Source organism: Atta colombica, unplaced genomic scaffold, assembly GCF_001594045.1.
Source record: "Atta colombica isolate Treedump-2 unplaced genomic scaffold, Acol1.0 scaffold198, whole genome shotgun sequence".
In the NCBI taxonomy this organism is placed as follows: Eukaryota; Metazoa; Arthropoda; class Insecta; order Hymenoptera; family Formicidae; genus Atta; species Atta colombica.
In genome coordinates, this window is record NW_017259291.1 from 3,124,012 (window position 1) to 3,139,547 (window position 15,536).

General features: G+C 30.1%; 1 protein-coding gene across 1 annotated transcript; it reads right to left on the reverse strand.

The window, feature by feature from the left end:
- Positions 1-2,367: 2,367 nt before the first annotated feature.
- LOC108686866 (tubulin polyglutamylase ttll6-like) lies at positions 2,368-14,613 on the reverse strand. Its single transcript, XM_018192362.1, has 22 exons — positions 14,496-14,613; positions 13,045-13,264; positions 12,269-12,481; positions 11,461-11,686; positions 11,116-11,186; positions 10,925-11,042; positions 10,229-10,330; positions 9,978-10,091; positions 9,333-9,424; positions 8,349-8,545; positions 7,692-7,779; positions 7,326-7,616; positions 6,483-6,645; positions 6,109-6,209; positions 5,777-5,905; positions 5,485-5,710; positions 5,058-5,240; positions 4,510-4,740; positions 3,815-3,943; positions 3,183-3,527; positions 2,927-2,972; positions 2,368-2,691 (listed from the first exon to the last, which is right to left on the reverse strand). The coding sequence occupies exons 2-22, from the start codon at positions 13,227-13,229 to the stop codon at positions 2,477-2,479; spliced, it is 3,465 nt and encodes a 1,154-aa protein (XP_018047851.1). The 5' UTR covers positions 13,230-13,264; positions 14,496-14,613; the 3' UTR covers positions 2,368-2,476.
- Between the last annotated feature and the right edge of the window lie 923 nt (positions 14,614-15,536).

Sequence of the window (15,536 nt, forward strand, 5' to 3'; positions counted from 1 at the left end):
CATATATATATATATATATATATATCATTTAATGCCTGTATTAAACGGAGGTCTGACGAAGTGCGGAAATTATTATTGAAATAATTAGTGTTTACGGTACCTTAATTAGATAAATTTACTAATTTATTCTCAATATGAAATTGACGAATTTAATTTTAGATGAAGAAATTAATTTTATAGGCCAATATTTCTTAATCTAAAATTAAATTATTTTTTACTCGAAGTCTCCGTATAATTCATGCCTTAAGCTTGTTTACTAGATATAATCGTTTTTAACACATATTACATGTGAGTAACATACGCAGGATCCTACATAATGCTCATATTTTAGTATTACAACGAATAGGATACCATCTTCACATATCTTCTTTCTATTTTCTCGCGCGGGAAGAATCACACAAAAAGCTGTTAACATTATTTTTATTGCGAAGATTAAAAGCTACAGGGGATTAAGCGATTTACGAAGATTTACACGAATAACGTTGTCAATGGCCGAAGTAGCGGATGAATCATTTTCTAGTACAAAAAAATAATTGAGCTGTAATTTAAGTCACAAATATTATCATCAAAGATGATTGCTACAAATTTATGTTACGTAGCATTCATTTTGATACATGTCGCGCAATAATTCCTTTCTTCGTTTATCGATAACGATTTGATATATTTTACGATGATAGCTTAACCCCCTCTTGTAAAAATCTGTTCGAAACAAATGCATTTTATATGTGTCCAACTGTTTGTCTTATTGCAACTTTCTTCAAATGCAGTTACCTTTATTTTCAGGAAGTATGTATATACGCCGAAATATGTGACGATTTTTTTTTTTTAACGGAGATGGAAATACTTCGCATGAATATAATACATATTTACGGTCTTTTCTTTTTATAAGCGGTATAATATAGGATATCATATAAATATCTATTGACTTTATGTACATAAGCCTTTCTATATCTAAGATTTAATATGGTGGGAATCAAGTGAGAGAGACGCGCAAATATTTGTCGCAGTCGCACAGTGGTTTTATGTAAATAATATATATCACGTTAAGAAAAAAAGGATTCATCGATCGTAATATGTTGAATGTATTTCGCACTAATTCTTGTTCTTACAATGACGTAACACAATGCAGTTTACAGTCGAGGGTGCCGACATTACATCGCCTACATACGTAGATTCTGCGAAGTGTTGCTATCATTTAATATCGTTACGTTTTATAATCGAAGGAAAAAAGAATTGTAATTTAGGAAATTCGGTCGTGATTTAGAAATTTAAGAGAGCAATCCTTGTCGTTGCTAATTCGGCACATTACTTTACAAACAGATACAATACACATGTACGTACACACACACACACACACACACACACACACACACACACACACACACACACACAACTGAAAATACATACACATACCTCTTACACAGTATTATTTTGTATAAAATTGCGGATTATTGTTATTTCGATTTTGAACTTTGAAAGAATTTTGGATTCTTATTATTTGTCGTAGCACTCTTGAAACGCGTCCACGACAGGCTCGGTTTACCGATCGCGACATGAAAAACGATAAGATTAATAGATGAAAAAAAAAGTAGGAGGAGAAACTGAAGAAACGAGATGATGAGACGCTGCGACAAAACAACGTGGACGCAATATCACGAATGGAGCAAAAACTCAGCAAGCGACAAATTGTTCATAGATTATTTTTTATCATGTGAATACAGAATATATATCAGCAATAAAAATTGTTATACATATTATAGACTGGCGTCTGCGTATGTGTGTATGATCATTTTACATACGCACCGGCGCGTACCTAATTCCCACTCTTATGCGACTTACGTGTACATGTTCACTTATATATCTATTGTACATATTTATATGGCACTTTAAATAACAAGTCGATACATTGTTGATTTTTATATATTACTGTTCTCTACCTTAAAATAGAATCCGCTCATACACCGAAACGTGTCCTGAAATTCATTGCATTTCTAGATGTTGGATAAGGCTTGTTTTTTATTTCTTCTTGACTCGATATATGAATTTACTTAATAAAAGTATTTTTAACGCGACTGAGCAATTGTTTTATAGGAATATATGTAATATATTTATAATGTGAAATTGTATTTCCCAATATTACGAATCTTAATCTTCATTTATGCTCAATATTAGGAATATTAATAGCATAATATTGCAAAATCTTCATAATATCTATTTAAATTTTCTTAGTCAATTTTATATTAATCTTTTATATATCTTCTTCTGCTTTTGTATCTTTTATATCTTTCGAAAAAATAATTCTTTTTATATATATTAGGTAGCATATTTCTTTACTTTTTAAAATTCCAGATAGAGAAGATGGTCCGTTCATCCTCGGTGCTGAGTGATAACATCAACTCTAAATAATTGTTGTAATAAATAATTATATTTCTACATAATTATATTTAATTCATTTAATTGTAAAAACGAACGCAGGTTATGACAGATAAAAACGTGAATGCAGCTTAGATTTCATCAAATGGGATCTTCTCTCGAGCGTGTGTAGCCGAACAGTATTCGACAATGTTCTAGCAATATGTGCTTTTGTTATGCGTCCAATATGATTATCAGAATTTATTTCTTCCATCCACAGTTTTTGTGGTATTTTCGGACGAACGTAAACGAGCGCCTCGTTGCATGTTATCCACGAGCCTGAAAAGGATAACGATTTTAAACGCGTATCTAACAAATGCAAAGTTATATATAACGTATCTGCAGTTGTAATTTCTTCACTTAACACTATAACTAATATAATATGTATTATATTATTATACTGTTATATTGTTGAGTGGAAAAATAATTAATAAGTACGTTACATGTAACTTTGTGTTTGCTAGGAGGCGATAATTTCCAGAACGTTGCTTATAATAACTATCGTCTTGCTTACTTTTATTTGAATTTCTAAATTCACGTTGATGATTCATCGATTTGTGCTAAAAAAGAAAATTATATATATTTCTTTCATACATTTCTCAAATACTTAATAAATATTATCTCTTTTTTTGTGTTAAATATAAAAAGTGAAAGAAGAGATCTACTTTTCTTTGAATGTAAAAACTTCATCGAGTAAAATCTAATTTATATATCTGGATTTGATTTTTTGAGACAAGACAATGTCTCGATTGATAAAAATATATACTTACTTCATTCACTCTCAGGGAATAATGCGGACATTGGTTCGCGACTGCTTGCGTAGTATCCAGGTGATCGTTTTGATGATGATGAGATTTATGCGAAGAAGAGCATGTGCTGTGATTCGTATTTGCGTGTAATCCCAGCCTGCCGTACAAACCGTACTTTTTCTCGTCGGCGGGTCGTAACATACCGTTTCTCTTCATCGCTATGTATATCTGCTCGAACAAGCCGTAGCTCTTGATGAGAAAATCTCTCTGCGCCAGAGCCGTTATTCGTTTCCTCTCTTCAGATTCCGATATGATTTCAGGCTCAAAAGAGTACAGGGTAGATCTCTCCGCATCCTGCTTATTGATCTGCGAAAAAGCGACGATGATAATGTGCTTGCTTTTTTCCGGAGGTAGAGAAAAAAGTCCTATCTCATTTAACATTCCATTTATAACTTCTGCTGAATCTTCGTACTTTTCCTAAGAAATAATTACTCTTTTCTAATCTTTACTCAGTTATTTTCACGAAAAAAAAAATATATATAATAAAATATAAAAAATATATAAAAAATATATAAAATATACATATATATATAATGAAGCATTTCTCTGTATAAGTGACAATTTAATTAAATAGAACTGTTTTATATACTAACGTTTTTCCTTATCACGCCTACGGATTTATTTTTCTCTTGCAATTTCTTTGGTGCGTTTGAACTTTCAAGGCCTAATTTTTGCTCGCTCCATTTCCCGATTTGTTTGCGTTCTTCCTCTTTTGCTTTTAGCTTAAATAAGACAAAATTATGTAAAGTAATTATGAAAAGTAATCGATTAAAAGATTAAGAATTTATTTAGATTAGAACAGTAATTTATTAAGGTATTAAAAAATAATTATAAAAACATGAATTTAATAATATTCTTGAGTATAATAATTTATTAAAGCTAAAACTTGTGTGTGGATTAATGCTGCAGTTTATTTTATTGGATGAACAATGAGCGATTTTATTAACGTCAATGCTCGCTATATTTTAAAAAGTTTTATATTAATTTGATAAAAATCTCTGATAAAAGCTTTGTTATACTTTATATGTTTTATTTTATATGTTTTATATAAAAACTAAAAAAAAACTAAAAAAAGTATCTCGTTTCGCTTCACACACACACACACACACACACACACACACACACACACGCACACACACGCACGCACCACGCACACGCACACACACACACACACACACATCTCGTATTGACAATAATTTTAACGTAACATTAATAAATATGAAGAATTATTTTAAAGATTCATCTGCCAAGTTGAGGATACAAAATTGTGAATTGATGAAAAATTTACCTCATTCTCTTCTTTCTCTATTCTCGATGCTTCTTCGCGCGCTCTTGATGTCACCGTGTCTTGGAAAATGGAAAAGGTATTCTGTGTGAAGAAAGACTGATATTTATCCTCATCAAAACATGGATAAATTCTTCGGAAATTGCCCATGTGGTCGTCCTCCCACTGAAATTGCCTCTGCATGTAATTGTTCTCGTTTCTATCGGATTTCATCGAAGCCGAGTCATTAATTGACTGCGCATTGTAACGTTTCGATTTATTATCAGACTTTTATTGCAATATATTTTCTGTTATATTATATAGAAAACTCGAATTTTTAAAATTCTATGAATTATATTTTATAAAATGAAAAACTCTCAATAAATATTTTAACATACTAATTAAAAAATTCGGATTTAATTTTTATATCACGTATGGATTGTAAAAAATGTTTATAATTGGATGCCATTTTTACTAATAAGTTTAATAAAGTTTTGCAATTAATTGGAATTAATTACGAGATTAGTGCATGAGAAGATCAATTATCTATAAATTATATTATGTTCTTTCACTTGCCTGAGATCTTTTCCGTTTAAACCTTGAAGAAGGCGCTCTCTAATTCGCTTCCTGTCTTCCTCTATTATTTTCTTTTTATCGTATTGTAAATTTAATATATCGAAGGTATCCATCAGCAATCCTTCCTTTACGTCTCTATCTATCTGTGCATCTGTGTGAAAGCTTGGCGAGTGATTTACCTGATAGATTTACTAATTGTATAGAGAATATATTTAATAATATTTAAACACAATTAATTAAATAAATATAAATAAGGACTCTCAATATTAAACAATAAAAATAAAGATTCATTTTAAATAATAAAGGTTTGTTTCGAAATAAAATGAAGATAACCATGACTCTCATTAGCCTCTGAATCTTTATTATTTTTATTGTTTAATAATATTTTTTTTAGATGTCTTAATCTCTCTGTAAAAAGCTTACTTCAAGAAGGTAAGGCTTGAGCTTCCAGTCGAGCAAAATGTCGAATCCCAATAGCTCAAAACACGCGCAAATCATATTGTGCATCGAGAAGCATGCATGGTAATTATGTTTCAATACAGGATATGCGACGATTATAGTTTTAATTATAATTTCGTCGATTTTACTCCATAATTCATCTACATCGACATTTTTCGTTTTAAACCACTTAATCAATGTCGATATTTTTCTGTAAGGAATAATTTGCTGTATGATTGGTATTTTATCGCCAATTCTACAGCCAATATATACGAACCTTTTGCTACCAATTTCATCATCAATAATATACATTTGGCTATGCTTGTTAACAGAATAATTTGTCAAATGCATAAACATATTAGAAATATTGTATCCGATCGGTTCCTTGTATTCGCTGGTTGCAAATCTAAAAATGTGATGTGTTTTGCACTTTCCAATAAATCAAAAAAATATATACATATATATGTATATTTGTAAATTTGAAAAGTAAAAAAGTAACTATTTATATAAAAAAGTAATCATTTATATTAAAAAAATATTTTAAGAGAATTATATTTCATGCCATCAAGATTTATTTTCTTAAGTATTCTTTTTACATTTATGTCTTACCTCACGAGTCCTTCGTTATACACATAAATTCTGAGAGGATCACATGACGTGATTAGTGTGTAAATACGTAGATCAAATTTGTATCCGTCTATTAAGAAGGGCTAAGGATATAATAAGAAAAAAGGCATTATACTTATTTTGTGCTGTAACTATGAAATTTTTTGTTACAATTGCATATATTAGTTGGAAAGAAATCTGAATAAATTTTAAAGCATCTTAAGAGAATATAAAGAAAAGAGAAATGTGTAAAAAATAATATCTTTATCTAAAAAATAATATCTATCTAAAAATTGTATCTTATTTATAAAAAAGAAAAAGTTAATCGGTAAACTTCCAATGATTTTTTTCTTGCGGGAAAAATTAATAGTTCCTACCCTTGCGATGTATACTTGACAGATCAAACGTTCGCGATCGCTTGATTTGATGTCCTTTAAATGTTTTATTAAATAAATGCCACGACCTTGGCAGCCGGCATCCGGTTTGATGATGAAGGTTTTTGATCTCCGCGCCTTGGCGTAAGCCATTGCGTCACCGTGACTGGAAGTCGAAATCCAGAGCTTTTGATCTGCTTATACGCACTTTGACTTTGGGAAATATTGATTATTCTTTATCACCGTAATGGCAAACCTTTGGAATTTACGACTGGGAACCCGAGAGCGATTGTTCAGTGAAGCAAAACAGAATGACTCATGCATACGAGAACCTCGCGCTTGTAAAATAGATAAGAGGACTTTCAATCGATAGACCGCATTTTTTATTTTGACACATGAAACGATTCGTAGAATTGTCATACGATATTTAATCTCATCTATGATTATTATTATTATTATTAAAAAATGTGTGTGTGTGTGTGTGTGTGTGTGTGTGTGTGTGTGTGTGTGTGTGATTTATACTAAGTATAAAATTTCAATTAGACTCAAAGTGAAATATGTGTATAAAATTATTAAGCAAATTTTATTCGCGAAGGAATATTTTATAGAAAATAATGTTTTATATACTTAATGTATTGAGATAAAAATTGTATAATTTGTGTTTTATATTATTATATTATTATTTAAGTTATTCAAGTTTGATGCACTGAATTTAAACGTGAAACAGAAAATAAATTTTTGCTGATTGAGATTATTAACAATAAAATAGTATTCTAATAATAAAATTTTATTAGAACTATATTATTTGCTAAATGAACAGTTTAAATCAAAATATGTGTATCTTACTCCGCGGGAAAGCACCAAGTTTTTGGGAAAAAATTATAGTCCTTCGGAAATAGCTTCTGCATGCGATTGAGATTACGAGCGAGTAGATCCTTTCTACATATCTCTGTCATCCCAGGGAAATGATTGACTCTCTGGAACCTCTTCATGTCTTTGATGCGCTCTACATTGATGTTTTGATCGGTCCAATAGAGATCCCAACTGCTGTCTTCTGTAACTTCCTTCATTCCGAATCGCACGGCCATACGTCTAACCACGTCGTACTTGCAATTCACCGTGCAGATTGTTAAAAATCTGTTTCGTTTAAATTGCAAAGTCAATTTCGGCTCTTAAACGAAATGTATAATAATTGTATATTCTTTGCAGTACCTCCGCTTTTTTTTAATCCTGGTCGTCTTTGACGTTTCTTCCACATCCTCTTTGTGTCGCTTTGAATCACTTCCTTTGCATAATGCATCTATTCGGAAAATTTTATTAATGAATATAAAAAATTAATGATTATAAAAAATTACTAGGACATAAAAGCGTGGAAAATTTAAAGTGTTTTTAAAGAATAAAAGAGAATATTTTTATAAAGTTGTACGGAAAGAACGAATTTGTTGAAGTATTTAAAAATTAAATTAGACATAAATTTAAAAATAATTTTGTTAGTCCATCAATCAAAATAATTACATAGAATTTAAGTAAGAGTGTTTAAAAAATGAGTGAAACAGTATTTCAAAAAATTTTTACATTCTAGTAACCAGCTCGTTCGAGGATTCTACATAATTATTTTGTAATTCAATAAAATTATGTGTCCACATTAAGCTAAATTTTTGAATATTTCAGCAAAATCATCCTTTCTGTTTAAGATTAAATTAAAGAAATGAGTTTTCCAATGATCAGATCACTGAAGCAGCTAAAGTTTTTACAGATCTTCTTATTCTGTTTTTCTCTTTGTACATTCTTCGTTATGCCTATCTCGCATGAATTTGTTATTAAATGTGATTTTGAATTGCCTTCTTAATTTGTCGGATTTACGAATACCTGTGTTATTGCCTTTATTTGTGGTGATCTTCCAGTGAAGCCACTCGAAATCATGCTTGGCGACACTTATTCTGTTGTTTGCAAGCGATAAGTCCGAGGAATTGTTGAGATTAATATATTTCTGTGTACAATTTTGAAATGACTTGCAGGGTCGTTTCTTTGCGGACTTGATGCTTTGACCGTTTACGCTCTCGTTTCTGGAATTACTGTTTTTAGAATCGTGCAATATTACCGGATAATCGCTGTATTCGATGATCATGACCGCTGCTGCTTTTCATTATTCGATTATTTCAATCACGCTGTCAGTCAATACGCGTCAAACTCAATCTGAACTTAATCCCTCTCATATTTGCATTTGCCGCGTAGACGTGATAATCGTGTTAAGCGATACGGATCAAATCAAAAAGTCGATTATATATCTTGAAGCAAGATGAAAATCATGGTGAAAAAAATGACAAAAGTGAGAAAATTTGCTAAATTTTTATTTCATTTAGTAATATTTACTAGATATTTATTTCATTTAGTGAATTTGCTCACTTTTGTAATTTTTATTTTGTTTCAAGATACACAATCGAGCTCCAGATTAACAAATTTAATCATAAATAAATTCTTTTTGATATAATTTTTTAGAAACTAGTCACTGTCATTTTCAAAATTTCTAGCTTTAGCTTTATGTAATTAATGTTTAAAGAAAACGTTCATAAAAAAACCCACAGCAGCAATGCTTGAATTTATATTTAAATATTTTAAATTTTATTAAGACGGTTCTTATTCATCATAAATCATTATTATAATATATGATTACTGCTAAATATTACAAATACAACGGCACATTTCTCTATAAAGAGTATGTAACATTTTTTAGGACGAAATTGATTCAAATTTGTCAAACGTATCAAATTTTTATAAAATATATTTTTTATATTAATGAATAAATATTTATATTAATGAATAAATAAATATTATATAAATGAAATTACCTACCGATTTTCTTGTTTAATTTTGATGACGAACGTTAAAACGTCAAATGCTGTTGCGAAAGAAAAGCTGTATGGCCGATATAGATCGTATTGCGACTGAAGAGACACGCGTCACCGACGTCTACCTTTACGCGACTACTGCGGCATAGTCGACATGTAAGGTATCTTAGTAGTTAGTTTGGTGCTTTAATTACAGCCTGACGACCATATTTAGAAATTGTATGTACAGTTACGGAAGTGATCTGCACGACACGAAACTTTAAATAGGTTGGTGCGCCCCGCACAGATTGAACTCTCGCGCGCTTACATTCGCTTTCTTGACGTTTAATTATATTTCTCGACTTTTTGCCATTGTTATGCGAAACAAATAGGTCTAAAGTAAGAATTACGAATATCGATCAAGTGTCAAATAGACGGATCGGGAAAAACGAAAGTTCTTAATGGTAACACCCTCTCGCTGGAGAAACAATTTAGATTTAATTTAAATTTGAAATAAAAAGGAGATAAATAAAAAAATGAGAATAACATTTTTAACGACACAATTCTTCGGGCGATATAAAAAGAAAAAGTCGAGCAAGGTTAAAGTTGCCCTGCAACAGTGCAGTAAAAATGTATGAAGGATAAAAAGTTTATTCTGTCCCTGAAGTTACAGTTTGGAGTTTAATTCAGGTACTTTTAAGTTTTTTATCATCTCCACGACATCCATGGCGCACCCCCAGCACAGCGTCACGCCACTTCCGCCGTGGCCGTAATTGTGTATCATCTAAAATAAAGCATGAAACTAGCTTAGTTATAAGAAACGATCATAAAGTTTAGGCGCTCGAATGATGGTGTATTAAAGTTCAACTCAATATTACTCTTGGCATATAGTTAACAATATATTATCTTATGGCAATTTACCTTGAACTCTTTTCCCATGGACAAGTTGAGGCTCTCGCACTCCAGACGAACTCGCGGTCGCCCTGGTCGAAGGCCCACCCACGCGCGTATTATTTCACTCCCCTTCGACAGAAATTACAAGCGTAAATTATTTTGAAAAATGACTAATCTTTTATTAATCCTCCACCAAGTTAAACTTTGAAAGCACTGATATTCTGATCGTAAATATTTCTCATAGATGAATTTAAATATATGTAACTTCAGATAACATTTATGTTGCATAATATCTAAAAGATATCTTTAAACATCTTATGCAACATGCATGTTACCTAGTAAAAAATAAGTAAAACACAATCCAATTTCTATAATAGTAAAAACTCATTATTGAAGCTTTTAGTATAAAAAAAACCTCTTTCAGGTTTTCATACAATATGCTTTTATTAATTCTCCGTTAATTAAGTTGAATTTTGAAGACAGATATTTTTATTGTGAATTTTGATGAATTTAAATCTGTAAAAAACGAGTAAGATACAATCCGATTTCTACAATAGTAAAATCTCATTATTAAAGCTTTCAGCATACATTTGTCAGATTTTTATAGTTCAACAACAACAATACGAAAATGTGCACTAAAGTTTAAAGATCCAGATTGTTAACAGATAATGCAAAATTCTACATGGCTAACAGAGGACTTAAATTTATGAGTATCTTAAGGACCTTTAGAGACGGCATTATACGACAACATCCATCATAAATGTGTTTCGAATCCTTCTCTCGTACGGAACGATCGAAATCACCTTCTTGATGAGTACCACCTATTACGACGCTGTGGATACTGTAGACAAATATTATAGAGGTCGTGGAATAAACGTCACTGTCAATAAATATGCATTATTAATATTACATACTTAGGAATAATGTAATTGCATGAGGCATCATCGTTCGCCAAAAAACAATGCATTGCCCAAGGTGCTTTTACCTTAAATAAACATCTCTAAATCAGTTAATTTTAAATTCATCAGCAAGGTAATACTTTAAAGAAGATATATCAGACACATATTGACAAAGAAAGGAGAGACAGCGTACGACTTTCATTTTTTATGAAAAAGATTAACTTAAATGATAACTTTTTAAAATATTTTTACATTCACACACATGGAATATATAAATGAATCACTACTATTGTAACTTTAATGATAACTTGAATATACTTAAAAATACGGAGATGCAATGTAGCTTGGAGGATCAATTACCCTGTACACCTGACCTCTAATAGGCGTCATCGTTTCATCTGCGACGAGTTCTCGTGCACCGAGCCCGCTGCAGTTTATTATTAAATCATACCCTTCTTCTGCTAATTGGTGCAACATTTTAATGTTCCTTCTTTCTATTTCTCCGCCCAAAGAAACAAACTTTTCCATGAGCCACGGCAGGAGTAGAACCGGTTCAGCAGTATAAGTTATATATTGTATACCTTGTCTAGAATTATTAACTTCAAATCTTGACAAATATTCGAAAGAGACAGTAATAATAAGCGGTAATTAAAATGAAAAGCGATTCGTTCAGATTTTGTATATGTAATAATCTTTAATTTATTTTATTAATCTTTAATTTAATTATTTAATTTTATAATAATTTAATTTTAAGATATAACGCGGAAAATGTACTTGTAATTGATTCAATTCAAATAAAGAGCATACAGTCATGTCGCAAGATATTATTAGCAAATGTCATTTATGTAAAATTATGAAATTACAAAAATATATAAATCTAAGAAATAGATTTATATATTTATATATTTATTTATATATTTTTGTAACTTCATAATTTTTAATAAATGACATTTGCTAATAATATCTTGCGATATGGCTGTATGCTCTTTATTTGAATTGAATCAGTTACAATATATTTTCCGTGTTATATCTTAAAATTAAATAATTAGATTAAAATAAATTAAAGACTATTACATATACAAAATCTGAATGAATATCTTGCAACGTATGAATTGTTATGGTTTGAATTGTTTATATATTTAAGCCACCTTATAAAGGTTTAATTTACTTGTAATTGCACTTGTGTTCCTCACTTAAGCGTTGTAATCTTTCGTTACTTAGTTTTTGGAAGCCATAGACAAATTTTACCCATATTGGCTCAACGTAATCCTCATAATCACTAGTAACATAAGTTACAGGCAGTAGAGAAACACCCGTTTTCGATGATAATCCGGCTTTCCAAAATTGCTCGAACCACTGATGTGTGTTACCAGCCCAACGACTAACAAAATATCATACAATTAATTATTATAATTAATACCTAAATTCTAAGCAGAATTGTAAGGCTCGTAACATATTCCTATAAGATTTGTAAGAATTTTTAAGTGCTTTATATATCTTTATATAACATTTACACAAACAATTTTTTTTTACGGACACATTTATACTAATCATAAAACTAATCATAAAATTTCTAGAAATCGTAGATATTTATGAATAATTGTACATCTTATATATGTATAAAATTAGAATATTAGTCATAAGTTCTTACAAATTTTATGAGTCTTATGATTCTGCTTAGAATTGACCTATAAGTATAATTATTATAATTAAGTATCGTAATTTATTATTTATCAGAAATATTAGATGGTTCAGATCTATAGGCCTGTACCTATATTTGCGATAAATTAAAATGTAAAAGCATTCAACATGAAAAATCAATGTCTATATTTTTCTTCAAGCTATATTTTTCTTCAAGCTATATTTTTCTTCAAGAAAAATCTGTGAAATTCATAAAGTGTGATTCATTATCTGCAGATATAATCGTACTTCGAGCGTACTTACATTATGTCCTCAGCAGGTGTATCACCGAGGAGAAAAGGAGTCCATAAACCAGCGCTTCCATCGCCAGTGGTATCAGGTGAGAATGCATCAGCGAAGATCTTCACATCATAACTTGGAAAAACGCTTTTCACAGCAAACGCACTTGATACTCCTATTACACCGGCGCCTACGACGGCCACACGCATTTTCTTCGCAAGTTTCAACGGATATCGCTTCTCCGCTGAGATTAATATAGATATAAATTCGGTGCAACGGATTGCAACGTGTTGCAATACAGATATATTTATTTATGATAACGAAGATTATAACTGCTTACGCAAATCAAAACGTCATCGTATTTATACAAGGTGTCTGATAAAAACTCTCGCATAGTGACAGAATAGACTACAAACTGAGTTGAAAAGTCCACTACCATTTTACAATTTTCATAATAGTTAACAAGATATTAATCATTAAAAATTGCTGAATATTGGTTTTCAATAATTTTTTACTTAAATACTATCAACTTTACAGAAAAATAGCAAAAGACAAAAATTGTTTATTTTCTTCTCATAAAGTTCTGAGAATTTTTTCAGAATTTTTTTAATACCGTATTTTCCCACGTTGGTAAAACTAATTGCCAATTAGAAAATACAGTACTAAAAAGTTAGTAAAAAATTCTGAAAAAATTCTTAGAGCTCTGTGAGAAGAAAATAAATAATTTTTGTCTTTTGCTGTTTTTTGCTTTTTTTCTAAAGTTGATAGTATTTGAGTAAAAAATTATTGAAAACAAATATTCGACAATTTTTAGTAATTAATTTTGTTAACTATTGCGAAAATTGCAAAATAGTAGAGGACTTTTCAACTCAATTTAATTCACTCTGCTGCTATGCGAGTTTTATCGTTAATTATCAAACATCCTATATAACGTTGATATTAGGTATGGGAAAAAATTCATGGCGTTTTTCCTATTAGATGGCATTAAAAAAACGCCACAAACTTTTCCCCACACCTAATATGTTAAAGTTGACTGTAATAATTTAATTTAACTTAAGCTTCGTAAATTTTAAATAAACAGAAAATAGTATATTCCACAATTTTATCAATTTAATACTAACTAATCATTAATATATAGTAATATAACATTACAGAACGTTACAAAACGTAAAAGAAGAACTTAAACGCAATCACATATACATAGCAATTTTTGTAAGATTTTTACATTTTGAAAAAATAAATTACTCAATTGTATGTTCGATATATAATATTGTAATTATTATAGCTAAATATTTATATAGTATAATGTTCTAATACTTCTAATTGCACTATTAATAATTAATACTTTTACATATTTAATAATTAATAATTAATAATTAATTAAATTTTCGTTATGCTATTAAATATGCTCGGTTTGTTTTATATTTGTTCAGATTTATACAATATATAGTGTCTAAAAAAAGAATTGAACTTACCTAAATTTTGAAACGATTTCTTGCCTATTGCATGACTACACGAGAAATGCGATTAGTTCGTGACATGAAGGAATTGTCACCACGAAAGCGAAATAATTGCAGATTCGTTCTCAGCGAATTCCTCGCGCAAATTACTGCGCTATCGATATACACTGACAACATATAGAAATAAATGCAATAAGGTCGCAAAAATGGATAACCTCGGTGAATCAGGAGATTTGTTTGACGTTGCAAATAATGCGAGTACATTATATGAACGATGTACATTCTTCGATGCGACAGACAGTATTTTTGTTTATTGATACTTAACGAATGAGGTACTCTTCTAAATTGTAGTCGTTTAATCAGAAGTTAGCAAATACATTACAATTTCAGAGTATTTTTTTCGGCTTCATAAATAGTGCAGGAAAACTATAATGTTCACGTCTAACTATATTAATATTTAAAGAATATTTTGTAATTTTTTTCATTTTGTCGCCATACAACTCGGCGACATTTCTGAACTTTCACCATGAAGATTGGCATGCAAATTCACGACACCGCATATTCCTAGCATAATGCCTTTCATAATGACATGGCTGAATTATGCTGGAATATGGGAGCCGCAAAAATCAAATACGAAAAGTTCTTTCTTTTAATTCGATCAGCAGATGATACCATCACACCGTACTGTTGATAAACGGAGCATAATACTTTTAATAGTATTTTTACAAAGTCCTTACACTCTGTTTACCGACGGCACAGTGCGCACATTTCGAGGAAAAAATGATGTCGTGTATCGCCGCAAGGCGATGAATTATATCGTTACATATATATATACATATTTAATTGAAAACCTAAAGATTTCACTTAATCGCGATTTTATTTGTAAAGATTTTTTCATCTGAAATATTTGCTTTATAAATCGCCGATTTAATTAGCGTGATTATAATATTTGGGCAAATGTGATGCAGTATTTTTCATGATATATTTGATAACTATTATTTTTAAAATATATTGTTTAAGAATAATAATTTTTTAATATTTTTAAAATTTTTTATT